Source organism: Lonchura striata, chromosome 3 (genome assembly GCF_046129695.1).
Source record: "Lonchura striata isolate bLonStr1 chromosome 3, bLonStr1.mat, whole genome shotgun sequence".
NCBI lineage: Eukaryota > Metazoa > Chordata > Aves > Passeriformes > Estrildidae > Lonchura > Lonchura striata.
This window is the reverse complement of record NC_134605.1, coordinates 97,512,614-97,531,605: the sequence shown is the minus strand read 5'-3', so window position 1 is coordinate 97,531,605 and position 18,992 is coordinate 97,512,614. Positions and strand designations below refer to the sequence as shown.

Genomic DNA, 18,992 nt, shown 5'->3' with positions numbered 1-18,992 from the left:
TTGAGCACCTCTGGGTGTGAGCGGGTCTGGAGCCTAGGACCCCTTTTGGTGTGTGTGAGGTCTCAGTGACTTCGGCTTCTTGTCGTGAAGCAGGGGGAAAAGAGAGCTTGTACAACCGCACTGCACCTTTGTCAGGCATTCAAGAGCTCCTGTAAGTTTAAACAGTTTTGCATGGAAAGCAACCCAAGGGAGGAAGCCTGATGACTTCAGATGCATTAAAAGGAAGTAACTGCAGGTTTTTTAATTCTTGATCTCCAGTAATGCTCCTCAAGTAAAGCTACTGCACCGAGTTGAGCACATGGTTAGCCTTAACAGCAGCAATAGTTGACAGCCTGAGGTGCAACACTGGTGGCTGCCCACTCCTGGTAACACCAGGAGGGACCAGGACAAAGCTTCCAGTTTCCATATTCCATAATTCCTTGATGGTACAACAGATACTGATGAGAAGGACCCCCTCCATGATAATACCGGTTGCCATCTTCGGTCTTCCAGTGCGTCCAGACACACCAACAGGATTGTCATGGAATTTCAGCCTCACTTTGTCTTCAGCCAGCCTGTCCTCACTCTTGCATGGGCTGTTTGGCATTGCCACTACTGCCAAGGTACAGAGTCATAATCAAATCTTAGCACCTTCCATGTTATCAATGGCCTAAAATTGAGCTTCCCTAATTTACATTGACCAGTCAATACTGCTGATGTAGCCAAGCAATCTTGCCCTCATGTTTTCTTCTTTTTATTTCCCCTTTTTTGCCTTAGAAAAAAGGGGTAGAACTATCTTCATTCTATGCAATTTTCATGAGAAACAAAACCTGCTTGTGAATAGGAAGTGTTAATTAGGCCTGTCATTGGCTATTGTCAAATTCCCGTCATCTTTCCTTCAGTCTCCTGGAGGTGATTTTCTAGCTGAATAATGTCTGGATCAGTAAAAACAATTTTGAACAGTTTTTATTGTTTGCATAGTTTTTATTGTTGTCTCTATCAGCTGTTTCTTGCTGGAGCAGGTTCATACTAGTAGGGCAGAATGAGAAACTTCTTGCTGTCTCTGGCTCCAGTAATGTCCGCTCACAAAGGTACTGCTGCAACATGATGGGAAACATCTCACTTCTGAGGCTTTCCAAAATGGTCTCAGAGGCTGTCAGCAGAGATTATTCCAGCAGGAGTTAACCATGTGCTCTTCCAGTTCCTTGAGGTTTATGTAAGACACAAGATTAAGGATAAAAGCAGGATATTTTAATAAATAAAGAGTTTGTTGGTCACAAACTTGAAAATATGATTGGAAATGGAGGTGGACAAGACAATGCAAATTTAAAGTGAAATCTGACATTGGAGTTGATAATTGGTAGCTTCAATGTTTCAGTTAATATGGAGAATTCTGATATGCCCTATTTCTCCTCACTCCATACATCTCTTCTGTTGCATGTTAGGAACCCTATTTCATTTCTTATCTTGTTTGGCCTCAATTCAGATTCCTTTCTGTCCTCATTCATATCCCTTGTTCATGTCAAGTTAAGCCAATGCAGTTGTATGAACTACAGCCTTTTTTCTTTGAGGTGGGAGGCTCATGACTAGCCCTGAGCTTGTTGCCTAGCACCTCAGCTGGCCAGAAAAATTAGGTAAAGAATCCTCGATGATTATCAATTACTCTTGACAAAAGATTTACATCTCATATCCAAACACTCTAAAATCATGTCAGAAAAATATTGTTCAATAAATCAGAAAGCTAAAACATTAGCATTTTTGGACTGTTCTTCTTTAAAAAACCACAGATCTCTGTTTCAAAGAACGAAACATGCAGAGAGCTTTGCACCCAAGCATACTCAAAGCTTCCTGTTCTTTGTAATTCTATCAGTGTTTCCTTAGAAAATGGCAATTATAGTTATTTTTACTTTTTTTCTCAACTATATGTTTTCAGACGACACTCTGCTTTACTGTGAAGCCTCTCAAAGTAAACCCAGACCAGGATGTGCCCCCTGCATATATACAAGTTCCAGCAGCATCAAGAAGGACATTCACATTTTATATCCCAAACTGTCTTAGCTCAGAGGCTCTACAGTGAGGCCTTCAAGAAAACACAAATGTGCATTTTAATGCACCAGCTTTGAATCTACAAGAAATACTGCAAGCAAGAACTGGAATGAAATTTTCTGTCCTGATGCCTTCTGGAAGAACCTCAGAAAAGCAAGCATAAATGTTCTTTGAAAATTGTAGGAAGTATGAATCCTTCCTCTGGCTTCCTACAGAAGCCATCTTACAATGGCTTCTCAGAAATAAAATGATGGAGTCTCAGAAATAAAAATGTTTCTGTTTTCCAAAGCTGTATCTAAAAACCCTTTAAAGATTAATAAAATTTTTCAAAAATTATTGAATAATGTTATTAACAGTGCACTAGATAATAAATAAGTACACAACTAACATGGAAGAATCCAAATGGATAAACATAGATAATGTTCTTGTGCCTAGTTGCTAGGAAAGCAAAACCTTTAAAACAACTATATATTTATTGAATTAATGTAATTTTATATTTGAAATACATATATTGCTTTCTCCAGAGTGGCCATTTGGCAGTTCCAGTCAAACAGTATTTTGCTAGGCAAACCAAACTACTGATACAAACCATTAACATAATCAAGGTTAAAGGAGGAGTCATATCAACGTCACCTGGGAGAACCAGAAACGGTCCAAGGACAACCAGGCAACTCATGCAAATCATGCAATGGCAGATGCAATTTTAGAATTTGATAAATGTATTACTTCTTGCTCTAGTCTCAGCTGGAAATGATCTAATTCTCATTGCATCTGCAGCACTATAAATGCAAATCTGTCAAGGACCTTGTACTTACAGTGACTCAGCTCTCCTTGCGATGAAAAAATCCGAGGGGATATTACCAAACAGAAACATATGCAATTAAGTTACGAAAGACATATGAAACAGGCAATATGATTATAGATATAGATTAGGCACATTTGAAAGAAGTCCACCATGGGCCCTTAATGGTATATATGTGATATCCCATTCAGGAAGTATTAAAAAGATGGTTTCTGTGATCTAGGGAAAAATCATAAAATTGTGGAATGATAGAATACCAGGCTGGGAGGGATCTCAAGTATCATCAGATCCTTTCTTGACAGAAGTATGTTGAGAGAAAAATCCTTAGTGTCCTTTCCATTGCCTTCCCCAAACATCTGGCAGTGGCCACTCTCATGGATGGAAGAGGAATCTCTTTTGGCCTGACACTACACTGACTTCTGTGTTCTTATGGTCTTATCCCCAAATCTTTTTCTTTACTGGAGTGCCCTTTACTGATATTCTTTCAAGTTTATTTTGCACTAAAAGAGCAGTTTTACAGTTTTATTTGCATATATTCTATGTACCTACACATTTTATGGGCCTTTGAGTTTTTCCTGCCTGTGTTATCAGACAGCTGTTTACAGGACTGCAGACTTAGATATATTTTAAACTTACAGGCTAATCAATTTCCATGCTTTGGTTTTTTCTTTTCTTTTCTTTTCTTTTCTTTTCTTTTCTTTTCTTTTCTTTTCTTTTCTTTTCTTTTCTTTTCTTTTCTTTTCTTTTCTTTTCTTTTCTTTTCTTTTCTTTTCTTTGCTTTCCTTTCCTTTCCTTTCCTTTCCTTTCCTTTCCTTTCCTTTCTTTTCTTTTCTTTTCTTTTCTTTTCTTTTCTTTTCTTTTCTTTTCTTTTCTTTTCTTTTCTTTTCTTTTCTTTTCTTTTCTTTTCTTTTCTTTTCTTTTCTTTTCTTTTCTTTTCTTTTCTTTTCTTTTCTTTTTCCACTTTTTGTGGATCAAATATTTTTAATATTCATATGGCCTCTTGTTGTCTCTGTATCTCATCCCTGTAGTTTTATGTAAGCACAGTGGACATTCAAAGATGTAAAAATGCTCCTGCAAAGTGTTTTGTACATAATTAGCACATGTGTTCTTCAACATTTCTTCATATTATACAGAGGAAAAATTATAAAGGTCCTTGTAAAGAGACTGAAAAAGTCATACTGTCTTCACTGGTTTTAAATACAACAAAACATCTTGGGCATAAAAAGACAACTCTCTTTTCCTATATTTTTACTTGAATCCTGCAAGAGGGTACTTTAAAGTAATTAGGCAGGAAAATAGGCATCATATGCCTACTATGAATTATCTCATAAGCATATTATAAATTAAGGACTCACCACCAGCTTGGTTCAGGAAGAGTTGTAACAAGGTTTTATCAAGGCCATAAGATGGGAAAAGGGAGAAGAGAAAATGAAAGTAAGTGCATTCTATTTGTTCAGTAGAGAGGGGAAAGGCAGCAGTAGCATTGGAGAAAAATCAAACAAACAAACCAGAAAAAAAAAAAATACAGACAGGAAAGAAGCTGAGAGGTCAGTGAGGGAAATGGCCAGCTTTACAAGCGCTTTTGAAATGAAACTTGGCTGAAAGTCAGTTGGACCTCGAGCAAACAAATGAACAGAAAATTGGCAGGTAAGTTTCAGTATAGATAAAGTTTCGGTATAGATAAAGGTGAGGCAGTGCAGATCCAAAAGAGTCATCAAAACCTTGTGTACCTGATGCTGAGCCCAGCAGTGGCACTTGAACTCAGGAAGGAAGGACATCTTAGTCACTGTTGCTTCTCCTTTGAAACCAATGGGTCTATTGGGAGGCAGCAGAGAAAAAAGTCAACTCAAAGCTTAGTATCACCCCAAAACAAGGTAGATTGCATTACTCTGCTGGTCTGTGAAACTGGTAAATGCAACCAAACCCTGACTAATGGTACAGTTCAGGTCTCCACATCTTGGCAGGACCTTACCATTAAAGAAGTTATCCTTGTTTCTAACTGATCAAGGAGATGAAGTATCTGCCTTACCAAGGGATAGAGGCTGTAATTTCTGACATGAAAAAGATGAAGGGGAAATCTGAGTGATCTTTAACAATCTTGTAGGTAATAAATAAATTGAATGTTGAACTGTTATTCACCAAAATTAGTAATATTATTTGAAAGGACACTTGTTGAAATAAGGATGTGAGTTTAAAATTTATAAAGTTTTTATGCAACAGTAGAACTGCTGGAATTGGGGAAACTCCACAGGGGTTTGTGGAGGTAGATTGTATCACAGAGTCAACAAGAGATTTAGCCAACTCCATAAGCAAGGGTCCACAACAGGTGCTGAAAGGGAAAGATGAAAATGTACTGTTTAACATTCCTAATTTGGTGACTGTGGAAACTGGAGGAGCACAAGTACTAGGAGAAGGGACCATGGATAAGACAGGCATGCACAGCGTGTCATTCTGCCAGACAAAATAATGGCTGAGAAGAAACCCTACTCTCAATCAGTGGATATTATTATGGTCTTAAAACCACCTATTGGCTTCCTGTATAATAAAGCATATTTTACCCTGTTTCTTCTTGTATCCATACCCAGATACCATAGCCATGTGTTTGAGTGACATGGAATGGTGCTGGAGTTCTCAGGTATGAAACAGCCTTAAAAAGAACCAAATGAATTTTGGTACATGATACGGGGACTGTATTGAAGAGCTTCCAAGCCTGTGTTCCCAGTTGTGGCTCTGGCCCAGACTTCCATGAGCTTCTTCGGGATGGGCAGTTTCCAGCTAGTACAGATGATTTGCAACTGGTACTGCCTACCAGCTGCTCCCCTCTCCCTACAGTTACAGTAAGTAAAAGTTATTTGTGCAAGTGTTTGAGATGACCAGAGGAAGACAAGTTTCTAAGGAATTTCTTGTAGAGTATATTAATTGAGAAAACATGTCAGAAGTTTGACTTTAGATACCTCTAAGCAGCAGTTCTCCAACTATTGAAAAAGAGAAGTTTTCTACAAAGATGCAGGTTCTCAAACATTTTAAGTTAGATCTTCTGAAAACTCAAAAACTACAATGTAGGCAATTTAGGCAATGTTACTCATAGCAGCTGTCACGAGACTGTCTGTGCTATTGCTATTTGCAGTGCTCCTGGTTCCTACATCTGAGCCGATGAAAGCTGAAATTCGCCATTGCAAAATTGCTTGAAAAATGAAAACAGGCTTCTAAAAGACCAGTTTATTCCAACAACTATTTGTGTCTGTTGGTTTTGTTACCAAGGCACTGAATAACCAAATAATGGAGGCAAGTTACTGATATGCCTGACAGCCCAGTGCTGCTTGGGCACTGCAACTCAACAAAGTAGTTCAGTTTGGGTTTGGACTTGTTTGTCATTTTGGGCCAGTTCTAAGCAGTGGAGTATATTTGCACTAATAATAATTTTTTTGTTTTAGAAGATCACCAGGATTCAGCCACGAGATCCCGTGGAAATGTGACCCTTTGCTGCTGGCAGGCGGGCAGGCCGGATCCCGAGGCTGGGACACGGGATTGCTGGCGCCCATCCGCGCACAGACCCATTCCCCGCGGGACCGAACCCGCTCAACCCGGGGCCAGTGACACGGGGTGGGGAAGGCAGAAGGGCGTTCCGAGGAGTTTCCCTCTGCTCCGCGCCCGCCCCCGCAGACAGGCGCTTTCCCGGCCGGCCGGGCCAAGTTTCGTTTCCCGCTGGCTCCTCCTCCGCCTCCACCCGGACCCTCGGCTCTGCCGCTGGTCCGGCTCACTGCTCCCGGCTCCCGGCTCGCTGCCCCCGGCTCCCGGATCGCGGCTCCCGGCTCGCTGCTCCCGGCTCCCGGTTTGCTGCTCCCGGCTCCCGGTTTGCTGCTCCCGGCTCCCGGTTTGCTGCTCCCGGCTCGCTGCTCCCGGCTCCCGGTTTGCTGCTCCCGGCTCCCGGTTTGCTGCTCCCGGCTCCCGGTTTGCTGCTCCCGGCTTCCGGCTCGCTGCTCCCGGCTCCCGGCTCGCTGCTCCCGGCTCCCGGCTCGCTGCTCCCGGCTCCCGGCTCGCTGCTCCCGGCTCCCGGCTCGCTGCTCCCGGCTCCCGGCTCGCGGCTCCCGGCTCCCGGCTCGCGGCTCCCGGTTTGCTGCTCCCGGCTCCCCGGCTCGCTGCTCCCGGATCCCGGCTCGCTGCTCCCGGCTCCCGGATCACTGCTCCCGGCTCCCGGTTTGCTGCTCCCGGCTCCCGGTTTGCTGCTCCCGGATCCCGGCTCGCGGCTCCCGGCTCCCGGCTCGCGGCTCGCGGCTCCCGGCTCGCGGCTCCCGGTTTGCTGCTCCCGGCTCCCCGGCTCGCTACTCCCGGCTCCCGGATCGCGGCTCCCGGATCACTGCTCCCGGCTCCCGGTTTGCTGCTCCCGGCTCCCGGTTTGCTGCTCCCGGCTCCCCGGCTCGCTGCTCCCGGCTCCCGGTTTGCTGCTCCCGGCTCCCGGTTTGCTGCTCCCGGCTCCCGGTTTGCTGCTCCCGGCTCCCCGGCTCGCTGCTCCCGGCTCCCGGCTCGCTGCTCACGGCTCGCCGGCTCCCGGCGATGCTGGGGCGCTGCGCCCCGGGCTCCCCGTGCCCCCGGCCCGTGGCCCGTGCCCTGCCGCCCTCCGCCAGCGCCCTCCGCCAGCGCCTGCGCCAGGTCAGCACCGCGGGCGCGGAGCCCCCGCTCGGCTCTCCAGCGCCGTGGGGCGGGCGGGTGCCAAGGGAACGAGAGGTAATCGTTTTAAACGAAGGGAGGGCAGGTTCTGACCAGATGTAAGGAAGAAGTTTTTTACGATGAGGGTGGTGAAACACTGACATAGGTTGCCCGGAGCGGTGATGGATGTCCCATCTCTTGAAACATTCCGGGTCAGGTTGGACGGGGATCTAATAGACCTGATCTAGTTTAGGATGGTCCAGTGCTCTGCATGGGGGTTGGACTAGATGGTCTTTAAAGGTCCCTTCCGACCCAACGCATTCTGCGATCTCTCCTTGCAGTGTGCAGAACGGATCCCAGAGGCCGAAGCAGTACTCGACCTGCTGGAGAAATGCCCAGAGCACCAAAAAAAGGGAAGTTTTCCCGTCATAGTTTTTGAGGGGCTGGATGCCACAGGTAAGAGCAAGATGTGGTTGAAGAACCTCAGATGAGAAATTGTTGAAAGGAGCAGCTGCTACTGTTTTTATTAGGCATAAATCTTTAAAATAAAAATTTAAAAATCTCGGAAACCTGTGACAGATAAGGAATTAATAATTACAAATATCAATCTGTCTTCTCTTACTTGTAAAAGATTACTGTATGCTAATTTACATTCAGTGGTTTATTTCCTTACCTATAGAAATTAAAGAATACAGAGTGGAGTACTGAAAATTAAATTTCTTGTTCAGATGATGAAACATACTTTTACTGGAGAGTTTTCAAATAAATGTACTAAACTAGTGGTAGTCTGGGGAACTGCCAGTAGTTTGTCTAAGAAATATTACTTGCTTCTGACTAGCTTTGTTTTTTTAACTTGTCAGTTAAAGAGAACTGAAAATCCTCATAAAAAGAAGGAATTGGATAACCAGCATGGGAACATTTACATAAATTGCAACTGAGAAAAAATATTATAAATTAATATATATGGAAATTGCCATGAATATATAGAGAAATTGACATGCACCTAATGCATTTAAGGGAGTGAAAACTGAAAACTGGCTAAAGGAAGGGCTGGAAGGCCCAGAGAGCAGGAAAGGGAGTAATAATTCCTGCAACCAGACTCAGAATCATTTTCCACTGGAAACCTTATGACAAGATGCTCAGGTTAGATATTCAGATGTCAGAACCTGTACGCCACATGAACAGACACGAGCGTTTTTCAGTTTTTAAAACTCAGGTGTATCTGGTAAATAATATAATGAATGTTTCCTTCTGTGAATGAAATGCAGGTAAAACCACAGTGACCCAGGCTGTTAAGGACGCCTTGAATGGCATTCTGCTGCGGTCCCCACCAGCCTGCATCAGCCAGTGGAGGACTGTATTTGATGATGAGCCAACACCCATTAAAAGAGCATTTTATGCTGCGGGCAACTACATTCTGGCTTCAGAGATTGCAAAAGCATCCACACAGGCACCTGTGATCATAGACAGGTTTGTGTATTTAAGAAGCCCTCTTATATCAGTGCCATCATACAATTGTTCAGTGTTACAAGCAGTCAGTGATCATCTCTGTGTTTCTTCAGGGGTTTTGTTTTTTTTTTTTTTTTTTGTAGTTTGTTTAGGGTTTTTTTGGAAGCACTCTGCAGAGAGTCAGATAAATATTATATCTTCTAAAGAGTAACACTTATGAGAACAGTAAAATAGGGAACTTCAATCACTGTAATACTCATAACTAGCTTTAGGACGCATGAAAATTGTTACATCTTCAGTTAGGAATAGTGAAGGAACAGATTGTGCATCCTGAGCTAAACCAGTGTTTTGTGACAAACCAGAGGAGACTGTGGGCTGCTGCTCATGGATAGTCATTGTCATCTCTAAGATGCGTCTCAGATATAGGTGGATTGGAATGACTGAGTTTTAGGTAGACTTGCTCTTTCTGAATTTAAACACAGAGATATGCTTCCCACTTTTTTGTTTGTGTTATTTCTGGTTTTCACTAACTGTGTAGGCAGCTTACATTATTAGGGTTCATAAAAAAGTCTAGATGTACTTTGAACCCTCTGGCTTATTTCAGTAGGTGTACTGTAACCTTGGGCTAGAACACACACACACATACACATATACGTTGTTTGCATGTGAGTGCTATTTTCAATCAGCCCCAAATCCACTGAAATGTATCAAACACAATGCCTTGTAGTGGGGAGAATGTTAAATGCATGTGAGATTAGTAACATTAGTAATGCCTATGTTCATTGACATGTTTTTGAAGACTGCATGTTCTCTGCCAAATCTATTGCAGTAAGTAGGATGGGAACCACAAAAAAGGGGACTCAGAGTAAAGGATTTTGAGATATATTGTAACTCTTCTTTGACCTGTCTCAATATATGAGGAGACTTTCTTTTGATAGGAATATCTGAAACAGTCTCTACATAATGTTTTAATTAATAGTTCACATTAACTCTGAATAATGCACTATTATCATTGTTAAGAAATAATGGATAGCACAGAACTGTTATTCAGATTTCCCTTCAAAGCCACGGTGTCATCTACCTCATCATTATTGACTTGTTATAATGCCAACTGTCTCCTATATTATTGAAAAATTAATGTTCTCTTTAAATTTTCTCTCTCTCCATTTTGTACTTTCCTGACAGATACTGGCACAGCACAGCTGCCTATGCGATTGCCACTGAAACAAGTGAGAAAGTCCAGGATCTTCCACCAGCTCAAGATGAGGTGTATCAGTGGCCTGAGGATCTTCTTAAACCTGATCTTGTTCTTCTCCTGACTGTTAACCCTGAAGAACGAGCCCGGAGACTTCAGCATCGGGGGTTGGAGAAAACAAAGGAGGAAGCTGAGTTGGAAGCTAACAGCTTGTTTCGCCAAAGGTAGCCTTTAATGGGGAATAAGAGGCTGGAGGCAAACTTGGCTCCTGTGGAATCAATAACAAATGTGACTCTCACATTATTGGGACAAGAATTTCCACAAGAATTTCCTCTGTATAAGCTTTTGGTTTAAGCTTTTTTTGTTTGGGTTTTTTTTTTTTTTTTTTTTTTTTTTGGAAAGAATGCATGTCTGTTAGGAAGGGTAAATTCTAGCATCTTTCTCAGTGAGGTCATGAATGAGATGGACTTAAGAGTTCCAGGACTGGTAGGCAAAAAGTTGAAACACACAGCTTCCTCAGGAAATTCTGGAACTGAGCTCCAGATTAAGAGAATAAAATTAAAACATCCTCTTCTATATGTCATTAATTGTGCAGAGTGTTTCAGGTACCACTATAGTCAATATATTCAATGGAGCCTTCAAAGTGATTAATCTCACCACTCATTTGGAGCTCAGTGATCTAAACTTAAGTATCTAAAGCCTTTTGATATAAGATGTGATGCAGAACCTGTGGACATTTTCTGGACTAGGAACTGGAAGCTAAATGAGATAGTTCAGAGCATCTCAAGCAGTACTAGGTACATTAACTTAAGCAAATGAACGGCACCCTAGGTATCCTACTTCAGGGTGTGCTGAACTGCTATCTAGGCTCTGCCAAATGTATTGATTAGATCATCTTTGTCTATGGTGGAAACTCAAATACCCAGTGTTCGTGTAGACAGCTCAGTAGAGACACTTGAATATTGGTTTCCATATCTACAAGCAGGGCTGAAATCTACCTTTAGACTTTTAAATTTCTGGTGATAGAATGACTTAAAAATATTGTAAAGTCAAAAGTAGCTATAATTTGTGAAGCCAAAGTGGCTTTACAAAGGGGATATTTTGCCTGACAAATTCAACATTGGTGAATGAGGCAGAGTAACTGATGACATCTGCTGGGACTTCTGCAAAGTATTTGACAGTGTCCCACATGACATCCTCATCTTCAGATTTGAGAGACATGGATTTGATCAATGGACCATTCAGTGAATGAAGAATTGTCTGGATGGCAGCACACAAAGAGTCATGGCCAAGATCTTGCTGTCCACATGGGAACCAAAGACAAGTGGTGTCCCCTGGGTAGCTACTGGGGCTGATACTATTCAGCATCTTTTTGGTGACATGGACAGTGGAAGCGAGTGTACCCTCAGCAGATGTGCAGACAAGACCAAACTGTGTGGTGCAGTGGATATATGGGAGGGAAGGAACGCCATCCAGAGGAACCTGGACAGGCCTGAGAGGTGGGCCTGTGTAAACTTCATGAAATTCAACAAAGGGAAGTACAATGTCCAACACCTGGGTCGTGGCAATCCCAAGCATATCTACAGGTTGGATGGGGAAGTGATTGAGAGTGCCCTTCAGAGAAAGACTTGATGGTGATGGTTGATGAAAAACTCATCATGAGCTGGCAATGTGCACTCACAGCCCAGAACGCCAGCTGTGCCCTGGGCTGCATCTGTGCACCATGGCCAGCAGGTTGAACCAGGGGATTCTCCTCCTATACATTGCTCTTGTGATACCCCACCTAAAGTGCTGAGTCCAGTTTTGATGTCTCCAACCTAAGAAAAACATGGAATTGTTGGAGCAAGCTCAGAGGAGGGTCACAAAGAACTGGAGCACCTCCTCTATAAAAGCAGACTGAGAAAGGGGGGGGGCTGTTCAGCCTGGAAAAGAGAAGGCTGAGTGGACACTTCATAGCAACCTTCCAGTATCTGAAATGGCCTACAGGGAAGCCAGAGAGGGACTCTTCATCAGGAACTGTAGAGGTAGAACAAGGAGTAATGGATACAGATGGAAAGAGAGGGAATTTATGTTAGCTATTATGAAGAAACTTTTCACTGTGAGGGTGGTGAGATACTGAAACAGGTTTCCCAGAGATGCTGTGGATGCCCCAACTCTGTCAGAGTTCCAAGTCAGGTTGGATAAGGCCTTAAGCAACTTGGTCTGGAAGGGAGATGATTAGATGATTTTTCAGGTCCATTCCAGCCCCTTAACATTCTGTGATTCTGCGATTGCTTAATTTTGACAGAAACGCTGTGTGGACACACAGTTTGTATAGTGGGACCTGCATAGGGATGAGTTAGCTAGGGAACATACTGCCATTTAAGCATCTTTTACATTTTAATTCTTTTACAGCATATTTGTGTCAGAAAGCTTTTAGTTACTTCTACCTGTTTATTATGTCAATCTGAATATGAGAATATCCAGAATCTTCCTTGGTTTGTCTTGTGACTTCTGTCTTAAATAGCATTATGAGAACATAATATTATGGTCCCATAATATTAAAAATAATATTCACATCCTCATTCACACTCTCAAAGACTAAATGTGGGAGAGTTTTTCATTAGGCTTATAGCCTAAGTGGGGAGGTTTTCATTCTGTATTTTATCCTGTTATTCATCTGCTTAGTTGATCAGAGGAAGGGGTCGAAGGATACGTCAACTCTGTAATCTAATGAGTCAAATCTGAGATCAATGTGTACAACTACACAATGCAATGCCATATAGTTCAGAGATACCTTAGCAGAAACAGAAAAAAATTAATTTGGGCACAAGAAGCAGACTGTCCACTCTACTGCTATACCAGACTGTATTCAGTGATAAGCCATAAAGAAAGAAATACTTTATGCCATGCCTTGTTAATATGGCTGGAGCTCTGGGAATCAATGTCAAGGAAACTACGTGGTTTGAGATTTACATTGTAATAGTTACGAATGGTTTATTGCTCTTTGCAAGAGATTTCATTCTTAGCTTCCTATTAGATTTTCTATCCTCTGTCTCTGCAATGTGAGCACTGTCTTCTGAGACTAACGACTGATTTAATTTCATATCCCTGCATTTTGAAGTCTAATTTCTCTTGTTTTGGTTTTAGTGTTGAAGAGTCATACAAAAGGATGGTGAATCCTGTATGCCAAGAGGTTGATGCCAGCCCCTCCAAGGAAGAGGTTCTCAAGACTGTTCTACAATTAATTAAGAAACACTGTGCTTTTTAAAAGAAAATTTTAAACTGTAGTAGCACTTAAAAGATACTTTTTATTGCCCCACTGGTTTTGGTACTTAAAAATGCACAGTCATGTGTTTTGTCTCATAGAAATACTGAATACAGTTTTATTCTGTCTACAGTAATCTGTGCAGGGTATCTGTTTAGTTGTTGCTACTCTACTTTTCTATATAAGGCAAAATACTATTCACGTCATTCAGCATTCTTAGTAAAGAAACAAACATACTACAGTCATGTATGAAGTGCCTCAGTGCTTTTCTGACACCAGGACATTTTGAGATGCTATCATGTTGCATCTTCATCACCAGGAGAACCTATTCCCCAATCCATTGTGTACCAAAATTTGCTGCACTGCATCAGGAGCATTAGATGCCCAAGAGAGGCTGAAATATCAGCACTAAAACCATGAAATGATCATAGCATTTAGGAACAGAAAATCGTGCCCAGTGTTGATTTTTTTTTTTTTTTTGGAATAGAAGATGACCAGCTGTTGCTGTGATGGGAATCCTGGAAAAAAAATGTGTTGTAAATGAGTGCCAGTAAACACCAAGGGCTCTAAGTAATAAAGTCCAAACCTGTTTATATATTCAAATAAAATATCAATTATTTTCAGAGGGAAACCAGAAAATGCCAGCAAATGAGAAACAGAGACCTGAGGAGAACCCAAAATTAAAAACTTATAAATGATTACTAAAGTATTTTTAAACAAAATTTTTCTTTATCCTATTAATATTTGTTAATGAGATCTAGTATTCTTTTGAGAGAATGTGAAATGAAAAACTATAGAGATTCTGAGCAATGGGAATGATTGCACTTTTTCAGTTCATCTTTCTTTTTGTGTGGGTGTTTGAGCAGGTTGAATGTGAAAGCAGGCTACATCAAGACTTCAGGTCTGCAAAAGCTTATTTTTATGTATATTAGTTTAACTATTGTTACTCCTAAGTGTAAAAGTAAAACATATGCATAAGCCTTTGTGAGGTCAGAAATAATCACAGTTCCATAAAAAAAATCTTAAAATGTAAATTTGATTTAGAACACTTTTACTTACTTTCCTGTTTTAAACAAGTGCAATTATCAATGAATCTGTCTTCTAAATAAAAACATACTTGGTACTGTAATTCCTATATCCAGTCTGTATATACAAGGTGATAGAAAGAAAAACTTCTAAAAATACATTTTATTCATGCACTGTTTAATGGTTTTGAGTATGTTATTAATTTACTATATAATTTATACATTCTATACATTTATAAATTCTAGAAATAGATGCTGTTTTGTTTCGTATATTATTTTTATTTCAGCAGCCTTTGGATATACCATGCAGCAAACTGAAAATGCATACTTGTAGATGCTCCAATTATTCTAGAAATTATAAGGCATTCAGGTACTCAGACGATACAGGAAAATCTTATATAGAAGATACTACTGCATATGAATGATCAGGGTGCAAATATGTGCCGGTCCTAAATATTTTGTAGTCTTAGCTTGTCCAGGTAAAAGATCACATGGCCTGAGAAATTCCACTTGCCCTTTCTCCTTATGCAAACTAGCACATGAAGCCAGACTTTACGGATTTTGATGCTGTGTTCTTAGAAGTGTAGGTTTGTATTTGCAAAGGTGCTGGTAATATATATCTGCAAAAACTGACATCAGACATTATCAATTACACACATGCAGAATATATTCACAGTCTAAATTTATCTAGAACCCAAAGCTACTGATGCAGACTAGGAGCACAGCAAAGCAAGGCAGAAAAAACAAACATTCCCCTTTTCAAACCTTTGTTAGAATTAAAGGTCTGCAAGTAGCTTGTGCCACATGCTTTATGTTAATTTGCAGACCCACTCCCATACTTCCCATTCCTGTGACATTCCTGCCAGATTTTTGTCCACAATATCTAAAAATACTGCATTTCATTTACATTTAGGACAAATCACAGAATCCAAAAAAAATGGCTTAGGTTAGAAGGGACTTCAAGGATCATTTAGTTCCAAACCCCCTGCGGTGGGCTGGGGTACCACCCACTAGATCCAGTTACTCAGGGGCCCATTAAACCTGGACTTGAACACATCCAGGGATGAGGCATCCTTAACTTCTCTGGGCAATCTGTTTCAGTGCCTCAACAGCCTCACAGAAAAGAATTTCTTCCAATTATCTAATCTAAATCTCTCTTTTAGTTCAAAACTATTTAACCTTGTCCTGTCACTATCTGCCATGTGAAAAGTTATTCTTCCTCTTGTTTATAAGACCCTTTTAGGTACTGGAGGCTGTTTCAAGGTCTCCCAAAGCATTCACTTCTCCAGGCTGAACACCCCAGCTCTCTCAGCCTGCCTTTGTAGGAGAGGTGCTCCAGCCCTTCGATCTCATTTATGGCCTCCTCTGGGCCCACAGAGATGTTCAAATGTGAAGTTTGCCAATGAATCCTGGTGCACAGGCAGGTCTGGAGAGGAGCAGCAGGAATACACGAATGGCCATCCTGCTCCCAGCAAGAGCATCACCTGGGCTAGAAACCGACAGAAACTTTTGCTGGACAGTTTGATGGCCACCAGAGGTCAGGATTTTTGTTTTAGTGTTTGAAAGATCTGTAATCTTCAAGTATTTCCATGCAGATTCAGAAATTTAGGCTGTTCCTCGGCACGTAAAAGTGTTCTTCTGCAGCTTTGGAGGATGCTCGCTGTGTAGGAAATCCTGTGTAAGGCAGGTTAAGCCATGACACAGCGCAGGCCCATGGCCACCAGCCTCTGCCAGGCAGTCCTGAGCGTGGCCAGCCTGGAGAGCATCCCTGGCCAGCCCATGCTGGACACCAGGAGTTAGTAACAGAGAAAGACTGATCTCTGTCACCCTCAGGGCTGAAAACATGCCAAAGCCTGTTTAATTTATTACTATTATTACATTCATTACTATTACTATTAGTAATTTAATAATTTATTGATTCACTAGCTTTAGAATATAGTCCGGCAAAGACTCTAATGTTACAGTTCTCAGAGCATCTGGGTCATTAGGCCAGTAAATTACACAAGAGAAACTGAATCTCAAGTTTTGCAATTATTCTGTTAAAGCCAGTGAATTCAGCCCTTACTCAATAATAAATGCAATTTGTAAAACTGAGCTGTTTCTTGAAGGACGAAACAATACTTCTGTTGTTGTCAGATTAAATTTTGTATACTTTTCAGTTTATTAAAAAAAGAGTTTCAAATTAATTTTTCAATAAATTCATTTTTTATTATTTAATTTATTCTATATTGTATATTTTATTTCATAAAACACACTATAGTATTTCAAGCATCTCCATCTCATTTTTAATATAATTTTCTTCATTTTTTTGGTATAGAAGGGAATAGGTGCTAAAATAAAATGGTATTCAGTTGTCTAAACATAGCCATCCACAGCAGTTAGTCTCCCTAAAGTATCTGAGATGTCTGCGTGGGGGTGCCAGATATGACACGAGACATTTGGTTGAGCTGTTGATCTGCAGAGTGGCAGCTGGAGGCCTGCAGGGATACCATATGGTGCCTAAAATGGCACTATTCACCCATTTAAACAGTGAGAGGGTTAGAGAGCAGCAGTGCAGCCTTTTTGGGTTGAGTCTACATTAGCAGGTGTCCTGGAACAAGTGGGGATGATCTGTAGCACAGAGGAGCTGGCACGGGGGACCCAGGGTTTTCCCTCTCTGTATTTCAGGTTTATTTTAGACCATCTATAATCTGGTGACATTGACTGCCCTCATATTAGCAGCTGTAGTGCAGTAAGTGCACTCCTACACCAGATTTTTTTGTGTAGATTTGTCTGGATGGAGTCCAGTTGATAGATGCCAGGATGGTTTCAGCACATGAAGCAAAGCGTGGTAAGGATGGGTGGTCAGGAGGAAAGCTGCCACAATGCTCTGCTGGTTCAAGCTCAAGTTCTAATGTGGATATATTGTGTAGAGGAGATGTAGAAGCAAAACAGATCTCTGGGAAAGGTTTTTTTGGAGTCAAAACAGACTTTGGGGCCAGTTTCATCAGCATTCTAATTGAGGGCTAAGTTGGAACATGCTACAGTTTCTTTGGTCCATATTCCTGGGCTGCCTGCCAGATATAACCTCTGGGCAGGCACAAAGATTGAATTTTGGAGCGGGTTTGACCCCATCCTGCCATAGCATGAGGTATAGCTGTGGCCTCACCCAGTGTATCAGTAGCAACTGCTGCTGTCAGCTTGAGAGGTGAGGAAGCTACTTGCAAGCAAATACCAAATTTCAGGAATGAAATATAAGGCAGATGTTTAGCCATTCCCCTCCAAAATTTTAAGTTTGCAAGACAATTTCCACAAAGTCAGAGGCTAGGAGGTGACTTGAGAGCTCTCTCAGAAGGCATGACATATCCATCTCCACTACATCTATAGTTTCAAACTCATTATTTTCACCATTATTTTCTGTAGAGTCACCAAGCAATTTTATATGCAAACTGATATTTTATCAAGTAGGAGTTCACTAGTGCCTGGAACAAGCACATGGAAGCTAGAGAGGCCAATTCTTTGCTAGATTTTCTTCACTGTATCTGTGCCTTTTCCCCACAGCATTACCAGCTTCTAAAAATTTGTTGCAAACTGTGCATGCTGCTTCTGCTATCAATTCCTGCCTTTTCAGAGGCAGAAGAGTCAGGACACTCAATGGGACTTTGATGAAAGAAAATATGTCTCTCTCAAAGTTCATGATAAACAAAGCACCCAAGGAGTTTTTATTTTAATTTTTATTTTTATTTTCTTTTTTACTTTTTCCTGCTTATTCAGTCTCAGTTACTGTACTTCATTAATTTGAATAGTTGAAGAAACTTTTAAGTTGTTGCTGCAGGGGGCTGCACTGACTTTGATCTTTTTAATAGAAAGCTTTCTTCAATAAAATTAAATCAGCTCTTTTGTAAAGACAAAGATCATCACCCTCTGGCTTAACTTAACTAAACAGATGTAAGGTTTATGTAAATATGCAGTCAGTGCAATTTTATAAAATAAAAGCTAGAATACCTTGCCATTAGTGTAAAAATGCATTTTGTGTTAGCAGCTGGCCAATCATGACATTTTTTTCAGCCATAAAAGTGCATGTTAAGTACTCCAAAGCAGGGGAAATATGGTGAAAAATGCTATGTCTGCAACCTCATTGCTTATGAAAATACCCAGACAGAAAAGCTGCACTTTAAGCATGTGGCAAATACAAAATTAATTCCAGTATGGTTAATTTACTTTTCCTGCTGCTCTCCCCTCCCTGGAGCCACTTACACTGGTGAAAGATTAGTGCAGGCTGCAGAATTGCTGGGCTTTCAGTTTTATTTAATGAAAGATGTTGTAACCAAGTAGGCACAGCTTTCCCTGAGAAGACAGAAGACACAACTTTTGCAGATGTTTCAGACCACATCCCACATCTGTAAGTCTCCTGAGCCAGTGCTGAGGCTTTTGTTGGTGATACAAGTACCACACCTCGAGTACTGTGCTCAAGAGACCCCCACTATAAGAAAGGCATTGAGGTGTCAGAGGACATCCAAAGAAGAGCAACAAAGCTGGTGAAAGGTTCAGACCACAAATCCTATGAGGAGTGGTTGAGAGAGCTGAGGGCATTTAGCCTGGAGAAAAAGAGGCTTGGTGGAT

The 18,992-nt window shown here is 41.4% G+C and overlaps 1 protein-coding gene across 1 annotated transcript; it reads left to right on the top strand.

Moving 5' to 3' along the window:
• Positions 1–7,381: 7,381 nt before the first annotated feature.
• Positions 7,382–14,569, top strand: CMPK2 (cytidine/uridine monophosphate kinase 2). Its single transcript, XM_021551242.3, has 5 exons — positions 7,382–7,477; positions 7,816–7,930; positions 8,743–8,944; positions 10,109–10,342; positions 13,248–14,569. The coding sequence occupies exons 1-5, from the start codon at positions 7,382–7,384 to the stop codon at positions 13,366–13,368; spliced, it is 768 nt and encodes a 255-aa protein (XP_021406917.2). The 3' UTR covers positions 13,369–14,569.
• The last annotated feature ends 4,423 nt before the right edge of the window (positions 14,570–18,992 follow it).